General features: G+C 46.3%; 2 protein-coding genes across 4 annotated transcripts in view; one reads left to right on the forward strand and one right to left on the reverse strand.

Moving 5' to 3' along the window:
• LOC144132783 (ubiquitin thioesterase OTUB1) overlaps window positions 1-11,227 on the reverse strand; it is a 38,029-nt gene extending 26,802 nt beyond the window's left edge. For 2 of the 3 annotated variants that reach the window (XM_077665436.1, XM_077665434.1), the window contains exons 1-4: window positions 11,070-11,227; window positions 10,633-10,685; window positions 3,515-3,613; window positions 2,547-2,665 (exon numbers count right to left, since the gene is read on the reverse strand). In XM_077665436.1, coding sequence (XP_077521562.1) covers window positions 2,547-2,665; window positions 3,515-3,613; window positions 10,633-10,685; window positions 11,070-11,148 — 350 coding nt within the window. In that variant the 5' untranslated portion in view covers window positions 11,149-11,227. The remainder of the gene's footprint in view (window positions 1-2,546; window positions 2,666-3,514; window positions 3,614-10,632; window positions 10,686-11,069) is intronic. The other variant, XR_013314933.1, reaches the window with a different exon arrangement.
• Window positions 11,228-12,084: 857 nt separating this feature from the next.
• On the forward strand, window positions 12,085-15,850 carry PolG1 (DNA polymerase gamma, catalytic subunit tam). The gene has a single exon (XM_077665437.1). The coding sequence runs from the start codon at window positions 12,172-12,174 to the stop codon at window positions 15,706-15,708; it is 3,537 nt and encodes a 1,178-aa protein (XP_077521563.1). The 5' UTR covers window positions 12,085-12,171; the 3' UTR covers window positions 15,709-15,850.
• The last annotated feature ends 500 nt before the right edge of the window (window positions 15,851-16,350 follow it).

Here is a 16,350-nt window from a genome sequence, read left to right on the forward strand (position 1 = left end):
CCTGGTTCAGCGCGCAAGGTGCACTCAAGGCATAAATTCGGCAAGAAAAGGAAGAAGTCGCTGGTCGATAACCTCAAGAGACGCCCTGCTTTAACTGTGCGCCCCGACAATGATGAAACTCCTGCGCTGAACGATCGTGTCGGCGAGGCCGCGCAGGTAGGCCTAACGTGCTCCGCAGCACGGGAAGCTGTAAGCGGCAGCGCCCGCATCCGCCGTGATACAGTGATGCTGGAGCCCTCAGATGTGCTCCAAAATAAGACGAAGACTGAACAAAAACTGCGAGAACTCGCCTCAACTCCAGCAACGGAGCGGAAGTCTCATTGTTTACGTGACGGCAGCGCGTCGGACTGTCTGCTCGACAAGGCAAGCTTCACGATCGTTTGTATGGAATCGCTCAACAGTTTGTTGAAACTTGTGAAGTGTAAAACGTGTGGCGGCAATGACTTGAGCTTCGTAAAAGATGAGCGAGAATACGGCCTTGCCGTTAAACTTTCTCTTCAATGTGCGAGCTGTGGAGACGCATCGTCTGCATGGAGTTCGCCGCGGGTACGTGGCGATCAGAAGATCAACCCTTTTGTGGTGAATGTGCTCGCTGCTCGTGCAATGCAGAGCACTGGCAACCAGCAGACAGCTCTAAATGACATTTTTTTCATCGCTGAACGTTTCGCACCGCGGTCTCCACAATAAAACGTGGCAAGACTATGTGAAAAAAAAGTTGACACCTGCAGCAGCTCGTGCAGCCGAAGAAGTGACACAAGAGTGTGCGCGGTCGGTTCGAGAACTTTATAATGAATTGGACCTTGGGAACCCGGGCAATATTGCAGTATCATACGACGGCACTTGGATGACACGCGGCCACACATCCCACATTGGTGTGGGAACCGTCATCGAACTGTTTACCGGGCTTGTGCTGGACTATGTTGTATTGTGCAACTTCTGTGCCGGCTGCGAGCGAGGCCCAAAAGAAGGTGACCCATCATACCCGTCCTGGAGGGCTGGGCACCTATGCCAAAAAAACTCAAAAAAAGGCTGGAGAGATGGAAGTTGAGGCAGCCCTTATTCTTTTTGAAAGGTCGTTGAAGTGTGGCCTTCGCTATACCACAATGCTTTCGGACGGTGATAGTCGGGCTTTTCTAGCTTTGCAAGAGGCAGATGTGTATGGATACATCAAAGTAAAAAAAGAAGACTGCATAAACCACGTGCAGAAGCGTATGGGAACAGCGTTGTGGACTTTGTTGTCCAAGCACAAAGGTGCCGAAAACCTTGGAGGAAAAGGCAAAATGACAGGCAGCCTCATAACAAAGTTAAGCTCCTATTATGCCTGGGCTTTAAAATCCCACAATGGGGATGTAGAGGCTACGCAGAAGGCTGTGATGGCCACCTACCACCACATTACCTCTACTGATGAGGCATCAAACCACAGCTTCTGCCCATCGGGACTGGACTCTTGGTGCCAGCAAAATGCGGCAGCAGCCCGAGGCGAATCTGCTCCAAAGCATCGGTACAACATTCCACCCCATGTTGCTAAAGCATTGCTCCCTGTCTATGAGCGACTGTCGGATAGGAAGCTCTTAGAGCGGTGCCATAGGGGTAAAACCCAAAACAGTAATGAAAGCCTACACTCTTTGATATAGGCCTTGGCACCCAAAGAGCGCCACGCATCATTGTTTACTGTTGAGGCTGCCGTGGCTGAGGCAGTGATGCGGTACAACGCAGGCAGCAAAAGAACTTCTGCAGCAATATTACAGGAACTGGGCCTCAATACGAATGCTATGAGCGCAAAAAGAATGCGAGAGAAGGATGAGCGCTGAGAGCAAAAGTGCGCTCGAAAGCATTCCATTGCGGAAAATATTCAAGGAGTGCTCAAGAAGCGGCACCTGGATACTACTGGCAAGCAAAAGGACTACATTCCTGGTGGCTACTAGCAATTTCCTATTGTAAATATATTAATGCACTTGTAAATATTTATTAGACTGTCCCCTGCTTGTTTTTGGGGCTTTTCTCAAAATGCATATGGTTGACTACTAGCAGTCTTGTGTCCTTGATATCTCAGCAACCAGGTCACATAGAGCTGAAATTTCGGTTGCAATGGAAAGCCTAATGTATGCTGTGTGAAATGTTGGGAGCAGATTTTTTCATATTACCTTAAAAAATAATCATTTTTGTTAATTTACCATTACTTGGTACACACATTTTTTATACTAAAATTCAGAAGGTTGTAAAATTAGTAATAACTGACATATCAGAAATCTGCTCTCAACATTTTATAATTCACTATTCTGGCTATCTAACCATGCCTTAAAATTAATTTTTGATGAAATCATTATTTTGCTATTTGGGCCTCAAACAATAGGCATTAATTGTTAATTATCTTGAAAACTAATTGGCCTACACTTAAAATAAATGCATATTTGAAATCAGCATAAAAATTTGAATAAGTCTATGCATTTTTATTAAGATTGGTCAAAAAACAACAAAGATAGCTTTAAGACCAGTGTCCCCCCTTAAGGAAGAACGGGCTTTCTGAACACCAGTGACTGCCATACCTTGTGTACTCCTGCTTGTCTGTCAGCAGGCTCTCCAGGTAGGCAAAGCTGAATGCACGAAAGAAGCAGTTGCCGTCTGGCCGAGTCTTTCGGATGAACTGGTACTTGCTCCGGAGGTCCTGTCAAACATATCGAGAAACATGTGACACCATTCACACACTTGAACACACAAGAGAAATGAGGGCCTTGTTATGACATACATATACAAAAAAAGCCAATAGCCCCTGAAACCAAGTAGCATAGGGAAATGTGTTTCTTTTTTTCTCAACTTCTGAGCTTAATCGATGGGATAGCATAATTATTTATCTGCTGAAAGGTAATAGATTAGAAGGCAGAAGAAAAATTCCTCTCCGATACATGGTTTCGGTGAATGTTGGCCCCCTTCATGCACACACTTAGCAAACAGCACTACTATGTATAAATTTCTTTTTAGAGAAACGAAGGAGAACAACTGCACAAAGCCCACAATTAGGCACATCAGAATACTAAGAGATGGTATGACCCGCAATTCATTTCCCAATGTGCACAGCTCCTATGTTTTCTGGCTTGTTCATTTGTTGTTCAGTAGTCCCATCCTAACCCCGCAACCTCGGTTCTACTGCATCTTTATGAATTCCAAAAGCACAATGCTTTCTCCCGAGTGCCAATGAGACAAGTTCGAAGCTATTCTCATTGAATGAAATACAGTGTGCACAGTAGTTAGGTGAAAGGAGCATATGACACTGCGGCTCAGCGGGGCACAAACGAGGACAAAGTGACACCTTGCATAGCCAACTGGCATAAGCCCAACTCCTCACAGTTCTTTACCAAATCAATGACAACATGAAGCACAGCTGGGCAAACAACATGGTACATGGCACGTGAACTACGTGGGAGGCTTTAGTGGAGGGCTCCGCATTAATTCGCACCACCTGGGGTTCCCCAACATGAACGAACATCAAGTCTAAGCTTAAGCTGCTGCCACTCACCTTGACTTTCTCCTGGTACACGAGGTCATCGACTGCATACTCTTTCTGCAGGACAGACAGGTCCTGCTTGATGTCCACCAGAGGAATGCGCTCAGCGATCTGCCACCACAAAAAGAATAAGCACAGCAACGCAGGCACGCATGAAAAACACGGCTAAGGTGCACTTGGGTTACGTACCCTGCAAGGAGAGTTATGAAAAATGCTATACGCCCTACTCAAGTGAATGCCTGCAAAGGCAGCAACAAAGAAGCGACGACGGCATTGAAAAGATGGCTAGTTCTATGCCAACGCCTCCACTGCTGTTTGGCTAGAAGACGCCATTCTATTTCGCAAGAACTGTGTGCAGCTCAGGTGTGCATTGAAGCTGGTAAATTGCAGCTTGAAATAAGATTGCTGGACCGCTATCCCTGGCAGCTCAGACATCCTAAACTATCGCCACTGGGAGCTCATTACGGCATCACTAAATTGACTGCAAAACAAAGTGGTGAGGTTGTCGGCACCCCAAATGGCAAAGCTAAACGTTGATGCACCTTACAAAATACACTAGCGCAGCACAACTTTCCAACAAAAATTCATTTAGATGATACAAAATAGAGCACCTTATGTGACAGGCATGAGCATAGCAAGAGACCAATTTGATCACAAAGTGGTCATACACTGAACTACGCTTGGATAAGACTAAAAAACGAAGTGGCAAGCACCCTTGAAGGGAAGCTGAAGCACTTTTCGGAAAGAATGAGTTCCCTGCGGCATTTTATAGTTTTTAGTCCGCTGAAAAAGAATATCTCTTTAAAAAGGGCACAAAAAAATGCAAAAAGCCGTTTTTCAGAAGAAAACATGCCCCATCGCCTCAGGGCGCCGAGTGAATGCCGTTGTTGCCCGCGATCGGCCGCGTCTGTCGTGACGTCATCCACGGGGATATCTCCGGCCAGCACAGACTGCGTTGCTGCGTAGCACGTTGCCTCAGCACACTTAAGAGCTACAATTGGAAATTATGGTTAATTCAAGCAATATCGAACAATCTGGACTCCCACCATACATGTTCGAGCCATCGATCAACCGCTTCAAAAAATGACGGAGCCAACGATGCTGCAGAGTGCGCCTGGCAGCGAAAATCAAGTCGCATGCTGGAAATCTCGACTGATACATATGCTTTGCATAGGAGCATGCGCGTGCATGTCTTTTGCATAAGTGCATGCACAAGTGGCAATAAAAAAAAGGAAATCGCATCGAAACGTTGTGTACTCGCTGCTGCATAAAAGCCAGACAACCAACTGTTTGTAACGCCTGTAAACATGATCGAATTCAAATCGCTTACAGAAGTCGCACGAGGTAAAGTATTTGTTTGTTCATTTATTTATAGTGACGAGGCTAATTACACCTGAAGGCCTTTTAGAACTAGAAAAGAGTGCCAAACTAGATGAGTTGGTGTGGGTTCACTGCTATACTGCAGCACGAAGAGCTGAGACGACGGAGGAAGCTTTTGTGTGCGCTATTCCTTCTGTCGCATGTTCAAGCTACGCTTCAACCCCGAAACTTCTGAACTTAACCCCGTGCAATTTTTTTTTTTTTTGCATGCTGAACACGCTTTTGAACAATAATTATGGCTGGGTTTTGGAGCTCGCAATGCTGCTCATCAAAACTAGTACGCTGCGAGATATATACAGTTGCTGCTGTTGCGTATTGAGATAACCAGCAGAATTACTTGTGGCAGATATATGCGCACCGCGGCTCGAAGACTTTGGCGTTTGGACTCAAGGACAAATTTGCATGAATTCTTGCGCCACTGTCGATCGTCAGCCATGACCAGCTGTTCATTAATGCAAATGCTTGCATTGCTCAAGTATACTAGGTTGATACCAGTTTTCTGTTCAATTAGGTGCTGCTGCGTGTGCTGCACCCTGATGAAAGTCAAAAGGATTGCTTGTGCCGTCAGGAAGTGCAAGGAATCAGAGGTAAAAGCAAAAAGGCGCATGCTGCGTAACGAGATCGAAAGAGTTGAAGACTGTGTGCCTCACAAAGTCAGTGCTGGAAGTGGCTTTAGCTCAGCATGGATGTGAACCAGCTGGAAAAGGCAAAAAGTTTACAAACAGGTATGAAATTAATGTAACGAAAACAGAAATACTGATGCGATAAACATATTTTGCACAGGGATTTTCGGTATGCTGTATACTGCCAGTTTGCCTGGTTAACGTGGAAGAGGCTGGAGGACACCAAACGACGAATTCTACTAAGCTGTGTGCTGAACGCTGTTCGAAAGAAGTTCCATGCCGAAACTGGTTTATACACAGGCTTCAAGCATTACACAAAACGGCCGAACTAGACAAAGCAAACGGCATTGGCAGTAGATAGCGTTGTTCACCAAAGCGCGGGCCGCAGCGGAGCAAGCAAAACAGGACGACCAGCCAACTCTCCGAGAATAGCGTCACTTCCGCCAGTTCTTTGCTATTCCCCCGCCTGGCACTTCCGAAAGCGACGAGGGCATGTCGGCGGCGGGTTTTTAAAAAGCGATTGCAGCTCTTTTGGCGGACAGAATCGAGAAAAAATTTACACACATGATCTCCAATGTCCCCTTTACCCAACCAAAGCGTTCCATGCAATTTGAAAACTGCTTCAGCTTCCCTCAAGCCAATGACGTTCAAAAATTCTCAAGACGTCGCAGTTAATCACACTTCACGGAGGTGCCTGCCAGCCACGTCCGATGTCACTGTAGTGAATCAACCGTGACATGACGAATGGCCAATGCCACTGCCTGGAGGGGGCCTCTTTTAAGGGGCATCTGCCACTACGTTGTCGAGTTGCATCCGACTATACAGTAGCCAAATGATCCCACTTGCGACAACTAAATGCCACACAGATTCAAGCATGCACCTAAGTAATCGCAAAATGCTCTGTGCACAGGAGCAGCTTTCTGTGCCTGTGCACCAGACAGATGCTACAAGAGTACAGCAATGGCTTCTGCAAGTTGTGTGTTTTGGGGCGATGCGCACAAGCGGCTAAGGCTAGCAAGTCCCAAACACAAGGTTGAAATTAACATGTTCAACGATTTTCTTCCTTTAGGAACATAAATGCACAAGCCAAATCCACTATTATTCTAAGATGGAGACAAATATGTTCATTGAAACAAAGTGAAATGTTTCTTTTGGAGCTCAAGTTTTGTACACACGTGTAAAATGTGGTTGACTGTCACTGTCTCCACATTATTCACAAAGAAGTTTTGGCTAAACTCACAACTACCATAAAGTAGTGTGTAACGTGTACAGTATGGTCCACTGTTAAAGGGAACATGTGGTCGCGTTTCGTCGGCTTTCCGCGAGGTGCTGCTGCGGAAAGCCGGAAAGAATGCTGCGCTGATTACGGACTGGAGTTTTTTTCGGCACTCCGTCCCCTTGCATGGATCTCATTTTTCACACCCACAACACATCAATTACCCCTTCTCACTGCTGAATTGGCCTTTTCCATTCTGTGGTAGCGTTTCGTGCGAAATAAGTAACATTTTCTCCAGACTAGATTATCCGCGTGTGAGTTCCTTGGTTCATATGCCACACAACGTGTACTGTACATGTTGAGTTTATTGTCCAGTTTGGTTTCACAAAAAGAAAGTCAGCAAGTCGATGCACACTGATCATCGCACAGTGACAGCAAAGTGCACCACGTGTGACTGCATCTCCTGCTCTGCACAAACTTTAGTATTTAGTGTTTAAGGCACTCAGGTCTTTTGTTCCTAATTAACAAAAAGGAAAAAGGAAGCCGTGAAACAAGTGGGACAATAGACCAAGACTGATCAGATAAAAACTGCACAACCTTGCGACCCAAGGGGCACAAAAACAGAACACTGCTTGTAACCCTGACTCTCTGCAGATTCTAACTGCTGTTTCACATCTGCTAACCTTATCAGCGTCACTAAATCTAAAAACCCCATTATTCAATTAACATTTGATCGCATTGCCAGGTCGTTCAACTTCAAATCTCTTTCAAAGATGACATCTAGCAACGGTCAGTGCGAGGAGTATTAGCTAAAATGAGCAACTGATTGCATTTAAAGAGCTCCAAAATCTTTATCTTGGTTGTCCGGATTTACACAGCCTGTGAAACATATGCAGAGATAAGCAGCATTAATTTTCAGCTGTCTCTCTGACATTTGGTGCACTCTTTTGAACGCTCATTTAATGAAATGTGTTTGATGAAGAAACCATGCTGGTTTAAAACACAATAATCCTTTTACTTTCACTTTAGAGCGTGAAGTTTTTTTCCCACTAAGGCACCACTACAGTCTGAAAACATCTCGGGCATATGTGTTCAAAGAAGAAATCTTGTTGCGGCACAAAAATATTTGCGAAATATTCTTGAAGATATCACTTAGCTACCTGTAATGCTATAGAATGTAGTTTTCATCAAAATGAAATCTGAAGAGCTTCACGAGACACGATTTAAACCTGGGCCCATAGGCTTGCACTCACTCCTGAAAAACAACACCCCCAAGAGACCAGGTAATCCAACACAGGTTTGGAGCCCCCTGTTGATCAAAATGTTTACAAGGCGTGTAAGGGTGTTCAAGTGCTGCTGAACATGTGCAACTACATTAACGTCTATAAAATTGCCTACACAATTCATTACCAGTAGCAAGAGCTTCTAAAAAAGAAAAGCCAAGACCTACTGAACTAGAGACCTGCACATACGGCGGGGTCCTATGGGACTGCGTGCGCCAACTTTCATTAACTTTTAGGCCGTCGGGGGCGCTCGATTGACCTGTTCGTCTGTCATGATCATCACCGTCAAAACGTAGTTTGTAGTGCATGCGCTAGGAAAAATGATTTCTCTCCTCTCACTGCCTCCCTGAGCATTTGTCCTATTTATTATTACTTTGAAATCTAGTAATGAGCGATGCAAATATGACATTTCTGTGAATATTCTGTTCACATGCATGCGTGAGACTTTCTGGCATCTTTGCTAGGCAATGGATGAATGATGAATACTCAAAACGTAGACAAATGACAAAACTATTACACCCTTGAAGTAAAATAACAAACGCCATCTTGCTCATCAGGTTAACTGTAGCGCCACGCCTCCCATAGCTGCCCTTCCCTAGCGGCAAAAGGCATGAACTAGAACATGTGTGCTGGAGCAGTGCCATTTGTGCAGGTCTCTAGTTCAGTAGGCGTTGAGAAAAAAAAAATGTTCCTTACTAATACGCATTTAAATACCATTTAATCTGGCATATTTATGAAAATTTCAATTTATGCAGTAGAGTTGAAATCTGGGTCAGTTGGTACAAGTTAATTAAAAAAGACCAGTCAAAGGACGAAACACAGCGAAGAGACGAGGCACACATGACGACTGGACTAGCAACTGTGCTTTATTGAAGGAAACGGTCTCACAGGAAAAGGTGGCACATCATGCGCAGCTCAGCCATCAAAAATCTACATTCTAAAGATAACCCGTGCTCTAGCGCCGTTGCAAAAGGAAGCTTAGTTCCTTCTGCATAAGGGAGATGGAAGGATTGCTGATGCAATCATCCCCTTGCATACTAATGAGGAACGCTTCGAGAATTTCGCACTCGACTTTTCCCTTGCCTTTGCCAACAATACTGACTTTCAAAAACAGCGGGTAGCAACCGCACTCCCGGCAATGTCGAGGCAGGTTAGCACCGTCAGTAGGGGATAGAGAATTGTGGTGCTCTTTCATTAATATACCGGCCTGTTTGGCCAGCAGGAATCCTGTATACTACACCTGTGGCACAAGTGACGCAGCGGTTTTCATGCTGCGTCGAACAGGACAGGCGATAAGTGAGCACAACACGTGAGCACAGGTGCGAAAGCTTGCAGGGAGCAACATAGACGTCCTGCCTTCTAGTGACCCTTTTAATGGTGTGCGATATTTTATGCACATAAGGCATTACTTCAATTTTTTCTTTTTACCTGTCATTGGGTCAACCCTCTTCGTCTCGAACCTTAATCTTTTGAAACGTCTGTGCCACCGCCCTCAAAAGCTCTTTCGGAAAACCGGCCGTCTCCAAACGTTCAAACTGGTTATCGAAGCTTGCCTTCGTGCTGTGGTGGCAACTCTTTTGCAGTGCATTACGGAAGCAGTTCATGGCAATCCCTCTCTTTACAATCTGGGAACATGGCCAGCAAACGTGGCCATCGTCACAAAATGTTATTTGGTGCTCTAAGAATCTAATCGAGTGGTTAGTGGGTAGTTCATACATAAACCAACGGGCACTCAAGCAGGCTTTAAAAGCTGTCAAAATCTGGTTTACAAACACATGCAATGAGTCTCTGGGTGAAAGATTCAAAAGAATCAGGACATCACCAACATATCTAAAAATTCTGCAAACGTTTGTCAAAAAGAATGCCTTGCAATGTGTTGTCAAGCTTTGCTAATAATATCTGGCACAACACTGGTGCTATGCTTGCCCCAATACACATTCCTTTTTTCTGAACGTACACAGCACCTTCAAAATAAACAACGGTGGAAGAAAGATAACAGTTCAAGGTTCATGGTACTCGCACAATGAAGGAAGTGGCTAATAACCAACACCCATGGCAATGCACACAAATGGGCTCTGGAAAAAATATGCACACACAGTGTTTGGCCTCGGCATGGCAATCTCATTGCAGCAGAACTCATCAGTACACAGGCTTGTGCCGTTCCCTACACTGTCTCATAAAACGAAAAATACGACGGAGACGCCCATATGCAGCAGGCTTTGATTTGCTCAGGCCAGAGTAGTCGAAGCGACTACGAGTTCCATTCGGTTCCCAAAACCTCGATGTTCACTATAAGCCTTCGAAAATGAGTCCGTTAGCGTTAAATGCGATAAAAATCTGCCCGCGTTCCTCGGTACACGTTTCATTATGAAAACTGAACGTCGAGGAGTCGGCGGCTTTGAGCACAGAATCGGCCTGAAAAAAATAGACAGAAACCAAACCTAACAGCTGACTACAGAGTAGCACACTCTCTAACCAAGCTCTGACCGTTTAAGTACGCCGAGATCTGACACCATGCAACGCTGACGCGACGCACCGGTATGCGAAGCTATGACAAACCTGCGCGTGCGATGGAACGTCAGCTACGCACAAAGGCATTGAAGAGGCCATGCAAAAATACACACTTACCTCACGCTCAATTTCCTTCTCTTGAGCAAGTATAGCTTCGTCGTGATTGATGTCTGAAAGGCGAAGCCGGAAAAGCAAGTTGTCAACGAACCGGCGCTCTTCCGCATACAGACCACAAGCGCGCACACAACACTGCACTCCCCAACGTCCCAACAAAAAGGGCTGTAAATATACTTTCGGAGAGTTGAAAATAATACACCGACAGCATTCACAGAGAGGACGAGGAGTCATTAAAAGCAAAAAGCGGCGGAAGTCATCGCTCAGGTGGTAGAACAAATCCAACGATCGAATGCAAGGAGCAGTTAAGGCCTAGGAGGCCAATACAATGGGAGCCGGTCCTCGAATTGTTTCCACCAAAACATCGGACCTCGGTCCCTCCGATACAGCTGCAGGATAGCGGTTCGAATGCATGCGTTGCGACTACCGCCCAAACGTACCTGACATCATGTTTTTTGCAGGCGAATTTGGTTCAGCTTGCCGGACATCATCGGCCATGTTTACGTTCGAAGGGTTCATTTTGGAGTGGCGACATCTGCGCGCCTGCAGGCATTCGTTTGAATCAGAGCCCCCCGATCCTGCCGCCTGCAAGAATCCGCATAAACAATATGCCTAAGCCAATGACAAATAATTGACAAAAGTTTAATATATAGACTCTACGGCGTCATCAACGGCTTTTAAAAAACTAAACGAGCTAAAATTGTTGTAAAAATTTTTTAAAACAGTGTAAATTATTCTTCCTTGATGGCGCAACTATCTGCCTAGATAAAAGTAGAGGTCAGAGAAGATGCATTCATTGTTGGTTAGTGCTGCTCAGCTATTTTGATTAAATGGCTTTAGCGGCTTTCACCTTTCGCTCTTCGTTTCATTTCTGTTTCCACGCGAAAACATGAAGTGCATCAAGCGGCGAATAATTTAATTTGCAGTAGCACGGTAAAGCGCAAGCGTTTCGGTGCTATAAAACTTTCCTGTGGAAACACAAACCTTCGCACTTCGCTTAAAATGACTTTTAATGAAGAAATTATAGTTACAATATAAAATATGGTTAATTAATATTGTTAGTTATGGGAAGCATTTTGATGGTTTTGATTTCACTGACCAGTGTGGCATTACCACTGACCCTAGAGTCACTAAATAAAAATTTATTTATTTATTTAGTTAATTTTATTTAGTGACTCGTCAAACCTGGCCCCGTAGTGGAGATCAGTGGAAATTACAAGTAAAGGTGTATTATAAATAAAAAAAAAATGGAAGGAATAAGACAGATGCTTTACGCAGAGCCTATTTGTAATGTTTGAGGTTGTAGAACTAATAATTGTTAAACCAGTTCTGAACTCAGCCTTCAGCTTTAGACAAACGACATGAACAACGCATAGGTGACGCTACAATACAATCTAATTCATTCTTCTTTTCAATAGAGTATTCAGTTAACGCTATCTCTAGTCAAACGTAAACAAAACACGCATGGCCGGGTACAAAGCGCAAGTGGTTGGTAGAATTTCGGTTACAGATCTTCACGAACTTTAGTGGTGACAGCCCCTGATGCTAGCCCAGCTGCGTGTGCCGTTGTCTTTCCTTCGCGATAAATCTGTCGCTCTAAGCCGGCGCCAAAATGCGGCTTCGAGTTCCGAAACGGCGCTGCCGGATCGTTGCAGCGGCAGCGCGGAAACAGAAAACGCGCGCCGGTTCAACCCCATTGGAGTGCAAATGCTGTCGGCTGGGTTGCACCGGCAAGTCTTCGGTGGCGCCTGCGACAAACCCGCCCCCGACGCCGTAGAAAGAAGCGTGCTTCACCTGAAGGAGCAGAAGCTGTGGGGTCACGACACCGCGCCTCTGCCGGACGTCGACTTCAAGCTACCGTGTCTGCTGGGCTCGAACCTCGAGGAGCACTTCCTGGAGCTTGGCCGCCGCTATTCCAAAGACTACAAGAGCGCCGCTGAAGAACTGAGCGCGACGCCCTTACCACGCATGCCGTCTCGCTGGAACTTCGCGCCGGGATGGACGAAGTACGTCAACGACGGGAGACAAGCGATAGCAGTCGACTGCCCTGACGAGGCGTCGCTGGTCTTCGATGTCGAGGTGTGCGTGAGAGAGGGACACTATCCGACGCTAGCAACGGCGGCCTCTGGCGAATGTTGGTTCTCCTGGTGCAGCCCGCAGTTAGTCGGCGAGCGGTTCAGGTGGAAAGAGCGGGTAAAGTTGAGCGACCTCATACCGTTGGAGAGAAACGCCGGCATGGAAAAGTCGCCGGCGAGAATAATTGTCGGCCACAACGTGGGCTTCGACAGGTCCTTCATCAGGGAGCAGTACATGATTGAAGGGAGCCGCCTCAGGTTTCTGGACACTCTGTCCCTCCACATGTGTGTTTCAGGTTTGACGAGTTTCCAGCGAGCTCTATCCATGGCTAGCAAGTCGGAGAAGACATCGGAGGCTACGCGCGGTCCGCCTGTTGAAATGTGGCAAGACCTGAGTTCCCTCAACAATCTGGCAGATGTGTACAAGCTCTACTCTGGGGGCAAAACGCTGAAGAAGGAATCCAGAGACACCTTTGTGAGTGGCACGCTGCAGAACATTGCGGACAATTTTCAAGAGCTCATGACGTACTGTGCCAATGATGTGGTGGCTACCCATGTTGTTCTAGGAAAGCTGCTTCCATTATATTTTGAGCGCTTCCCACACCCTGTGTCATTTGCAGGCATGTTGGAGATGCTGACAGCGTATCTACCGGTTAACCAGAATTGGGAACGCTACCTCAAAGAAGCCGACTCCATTTATGAAGACTATCAGCAGGAGCTGAAGCAGATGTTGACGAGCATTGCCAATGCAGCTTGCCGTCTGTTACACGACGAAGCATATAAGAAAGATCCATGGCTCTGGGACCTTGACTGGTCAGTACAGAGCATCAGGATCAAGAAAGCCCCTGCTGAACCAAAAGTTACTACAAAAAGTTCTTCTGCAAAGAAAAGTAAAAAGACCAATGAGGCAGCCTCTAGGGAAAGCTTGACAAACATGTCTGATACTATCAACGATGGACCAGAAACAAACCCCCATGTTAGTTCCAGGACAACACCACCAAATTCGAGACATGGCCTGCAACACTTGGAGGACTGTTCTGATTCATCTTCAGGGCCAGCTTTGGCTTTGGGAGCCAGGCAGAACAGCAGTCCAGTTGCCTCTGAGAAAGAGTTGCTGATGAAGGTTCAGCACGTCTTTGATACATCAAAGCTGTTGTACAAGGTGCAGCCTTTCATGCCTGGCTATCCTGCTTGGTACAGAGACTTCTGTGTGAAGCCACCAGCCAAACCCGAGGACAACCCAGAATGGTCTCCTGGTCCATACCTGATAAGCACACAAATGCGATCAGTGCCTAAGCTACTTCGACTGAAGTGGGACGGCTACCCCGTTCATTATGATGAAAAGCATGGCTGGGGCTACTTGGTTCCTAAGACCCAAAATGATGGGTCTGTTGTTACTCCACCTGCTAGCAATGAAGAGGGCACAGACTGTAAAATGCCTAGGTTTCCTTTTCCAGAGTTTCTAAAGGTTTGTGGTTATCAAAAGTGTTCTCTGGAGAGTGGTGACACAGATGCAATGTGGAAAAAGCTGGAAAAAATCCCAGAAGAGGGAGCAAAGGAACTCTGGCGCAGTGTTTTAGGAGAGAGAGCTAATGCTCCACGAGTCCAGGAAGATGCAGATACAGACGTTGGTATAGAAGGCTGCAATTTTTTCAGGCTCCCACATAAGGATGGCCCTCATAAAAGGGTTGGAAATCCACTGGCAAAAGACTTCCTACCTAAGGTTTCTGACGGCATCCTTCAGTCCAGTGATAACCCAGAAGCCAACCAGGTATTGTCGTTGAGCAAGATGATTTCGTATTGGAAGAACGCTCGTGATCGCATCATGGGACAAATGGTAGTGTGGTTCGATAAAGACGAACTACCAAGAACATTGGAACCCGATGGCTGTGCAGACTATGGCGTCATTTTGCCACGGATAATTCCAGCTGGCACAGTGACGAGAAGAGGAGTTGAGACAACCTGGCTGACTGCAAGCAATGCATACAAGGATCGTGTGGGGAGTGAACTTAAATGCATGGTGCAGGCTCCGAAGGGATACCACATCGTTGGCGCTGACGTAGACTCGCAAGAACTCTGGATCGCTTCTGTATTTGCAGACGCCTACTTTGGGGGCATGCATGGGTGTACTGCCTTTGGGTGGATGACCCTCCAAGGCAACAAGGCAGCGGGCACAGACATGCACAGCCGCATTGCCCATTCTGTTGGCATCAGCAGGGATCAGGCGAAGGTTATCAACTATGCCCGTATCTACGGTGCTGGGTTGCCATTTGCACAAAGGCTGTTTATGCAGTTCAACCACAGGTTGACTCTCCAGGAGGCTGCGTCGAAGGCAAAGATGATGTATGCCCAGACGAAGGGTGTGAGGGTGAATGCTAGTGAAAATGTTGGTGGCCAAAACGTCTATGTTCATGGTGCCCGTAAGATCTGGTCTGGTGGAAGCGAGTCTCACATGTTCAACAAGCTTGAATCCATCGCTAACTCAAAGCTTCCAAAGACTCCTGTCCTGGACTGCTGCATCAGCCGTGCCTTGGAGCCCGCTGCTGTGAACACCAACTTCTTCAACAGCCGCATCAATTGGGTCGTGCAGAGCTCGGCAGTGGACTACCTTCACCTCATGCTGGTCACCATGAGGTGGCTCATGGAGGACTTTGCAATTCGTGGCCGCTTTGCCGTCAGCATTCATGATGAAGTGCGTTTTCTGGTTGCGTCTGAGGACAGGTACAGAGCTGCCTTGGCTCTACAGGTGACAAACTTACTGACGCGTTCCTATTTTGCCTGGAGGCTAGGCATGCGGGACCTTCCGCAAAGCGTGGCATTCTTCAGTAGTGTTGAAGTTGACACGGTGCTCAGAAAGGAGGTGGACATAGACTGTGTGACACCTTCAAACCCCCAGGGACTGAAAGAAGGCTATGGCATTCCTCCAGGTGAAGCTTTGGACATTTACACTGTCCTGAAGAAGACGAGCGGAGGCTGCTTGTCACGCGAGGCTAATGCAGCTTGAGCATTCTCATTTCATTGCAGCTGAAAGGTTGGAGAGCGTTTTTATGTTTGTAACTTAGTCCATCTAGACATGTGGGGGCAAGCACCCTCAGGCTTTTGTACTTGGGGTAAAGTAGCCCTGAAGTAAATAAATACTAGCTGTTGGGACATTTTTCCTCGATTATTTTTGCACAATATTGTGATCATTCCACAGCTGGATTATATGCTGATGCCACACCTACTGCATGCATGGATCTCCGACACAGCTGTGTAAATGCTGCACTGCGAGCACTGTTATTTGCACTCACAGTGCCGTAGGAATCCTGAACGTTTAGGATTAGAATAGTGAGCTTGAGCACTATGTTCCATTCCAGTTCTACTGGGTAGAAGTTTGGTCATTAAACATGTAATTTCTCTTTAATGGTGTTTAAGGAGATTTTTGTTTATTAATTTCACGAACTTTAAAGGGGCCCCGAAACACATTTTCAATGCATTGTGTTGCCTGTTGGTTGCATAGAATGAGTTGTAATGATGCTATTAGTCGGTCGTGCCACGTATACTGCGGTTTTTATTAGCTCGCAAAAACAAATTCGTGGCGCTGACGGGGTCACCATACAGTGGCGGTTTTAGCAGCAGATATGGCATCACTTAGCGGGAGCTTGGT

This window comes from Amblyomma americanum, chromosome 5 (genome assembly GCF_052857255.1).
Source record: "Amblyomma americanum isolate KBUSLIRL-KWMA chromosome 5, ASM5285725v1, whole genome shotgun sequence".
Classification (NCBI taxonomy): Eukaryota; Metazoa; Arthropoda; class Arachnida; order Ixodida; family Ixodidae; genus Amblyomma; species Amblyomma americanum.

Coding starts and splice junctions, on each gene's coding strand:
- PolG1 (XM_077665437.1), top strand. CDS start 12,172: ATGCTAGCCCAGCTGCGTGTGCCGTTGTCTTTCCTTCGCGATAAATCT.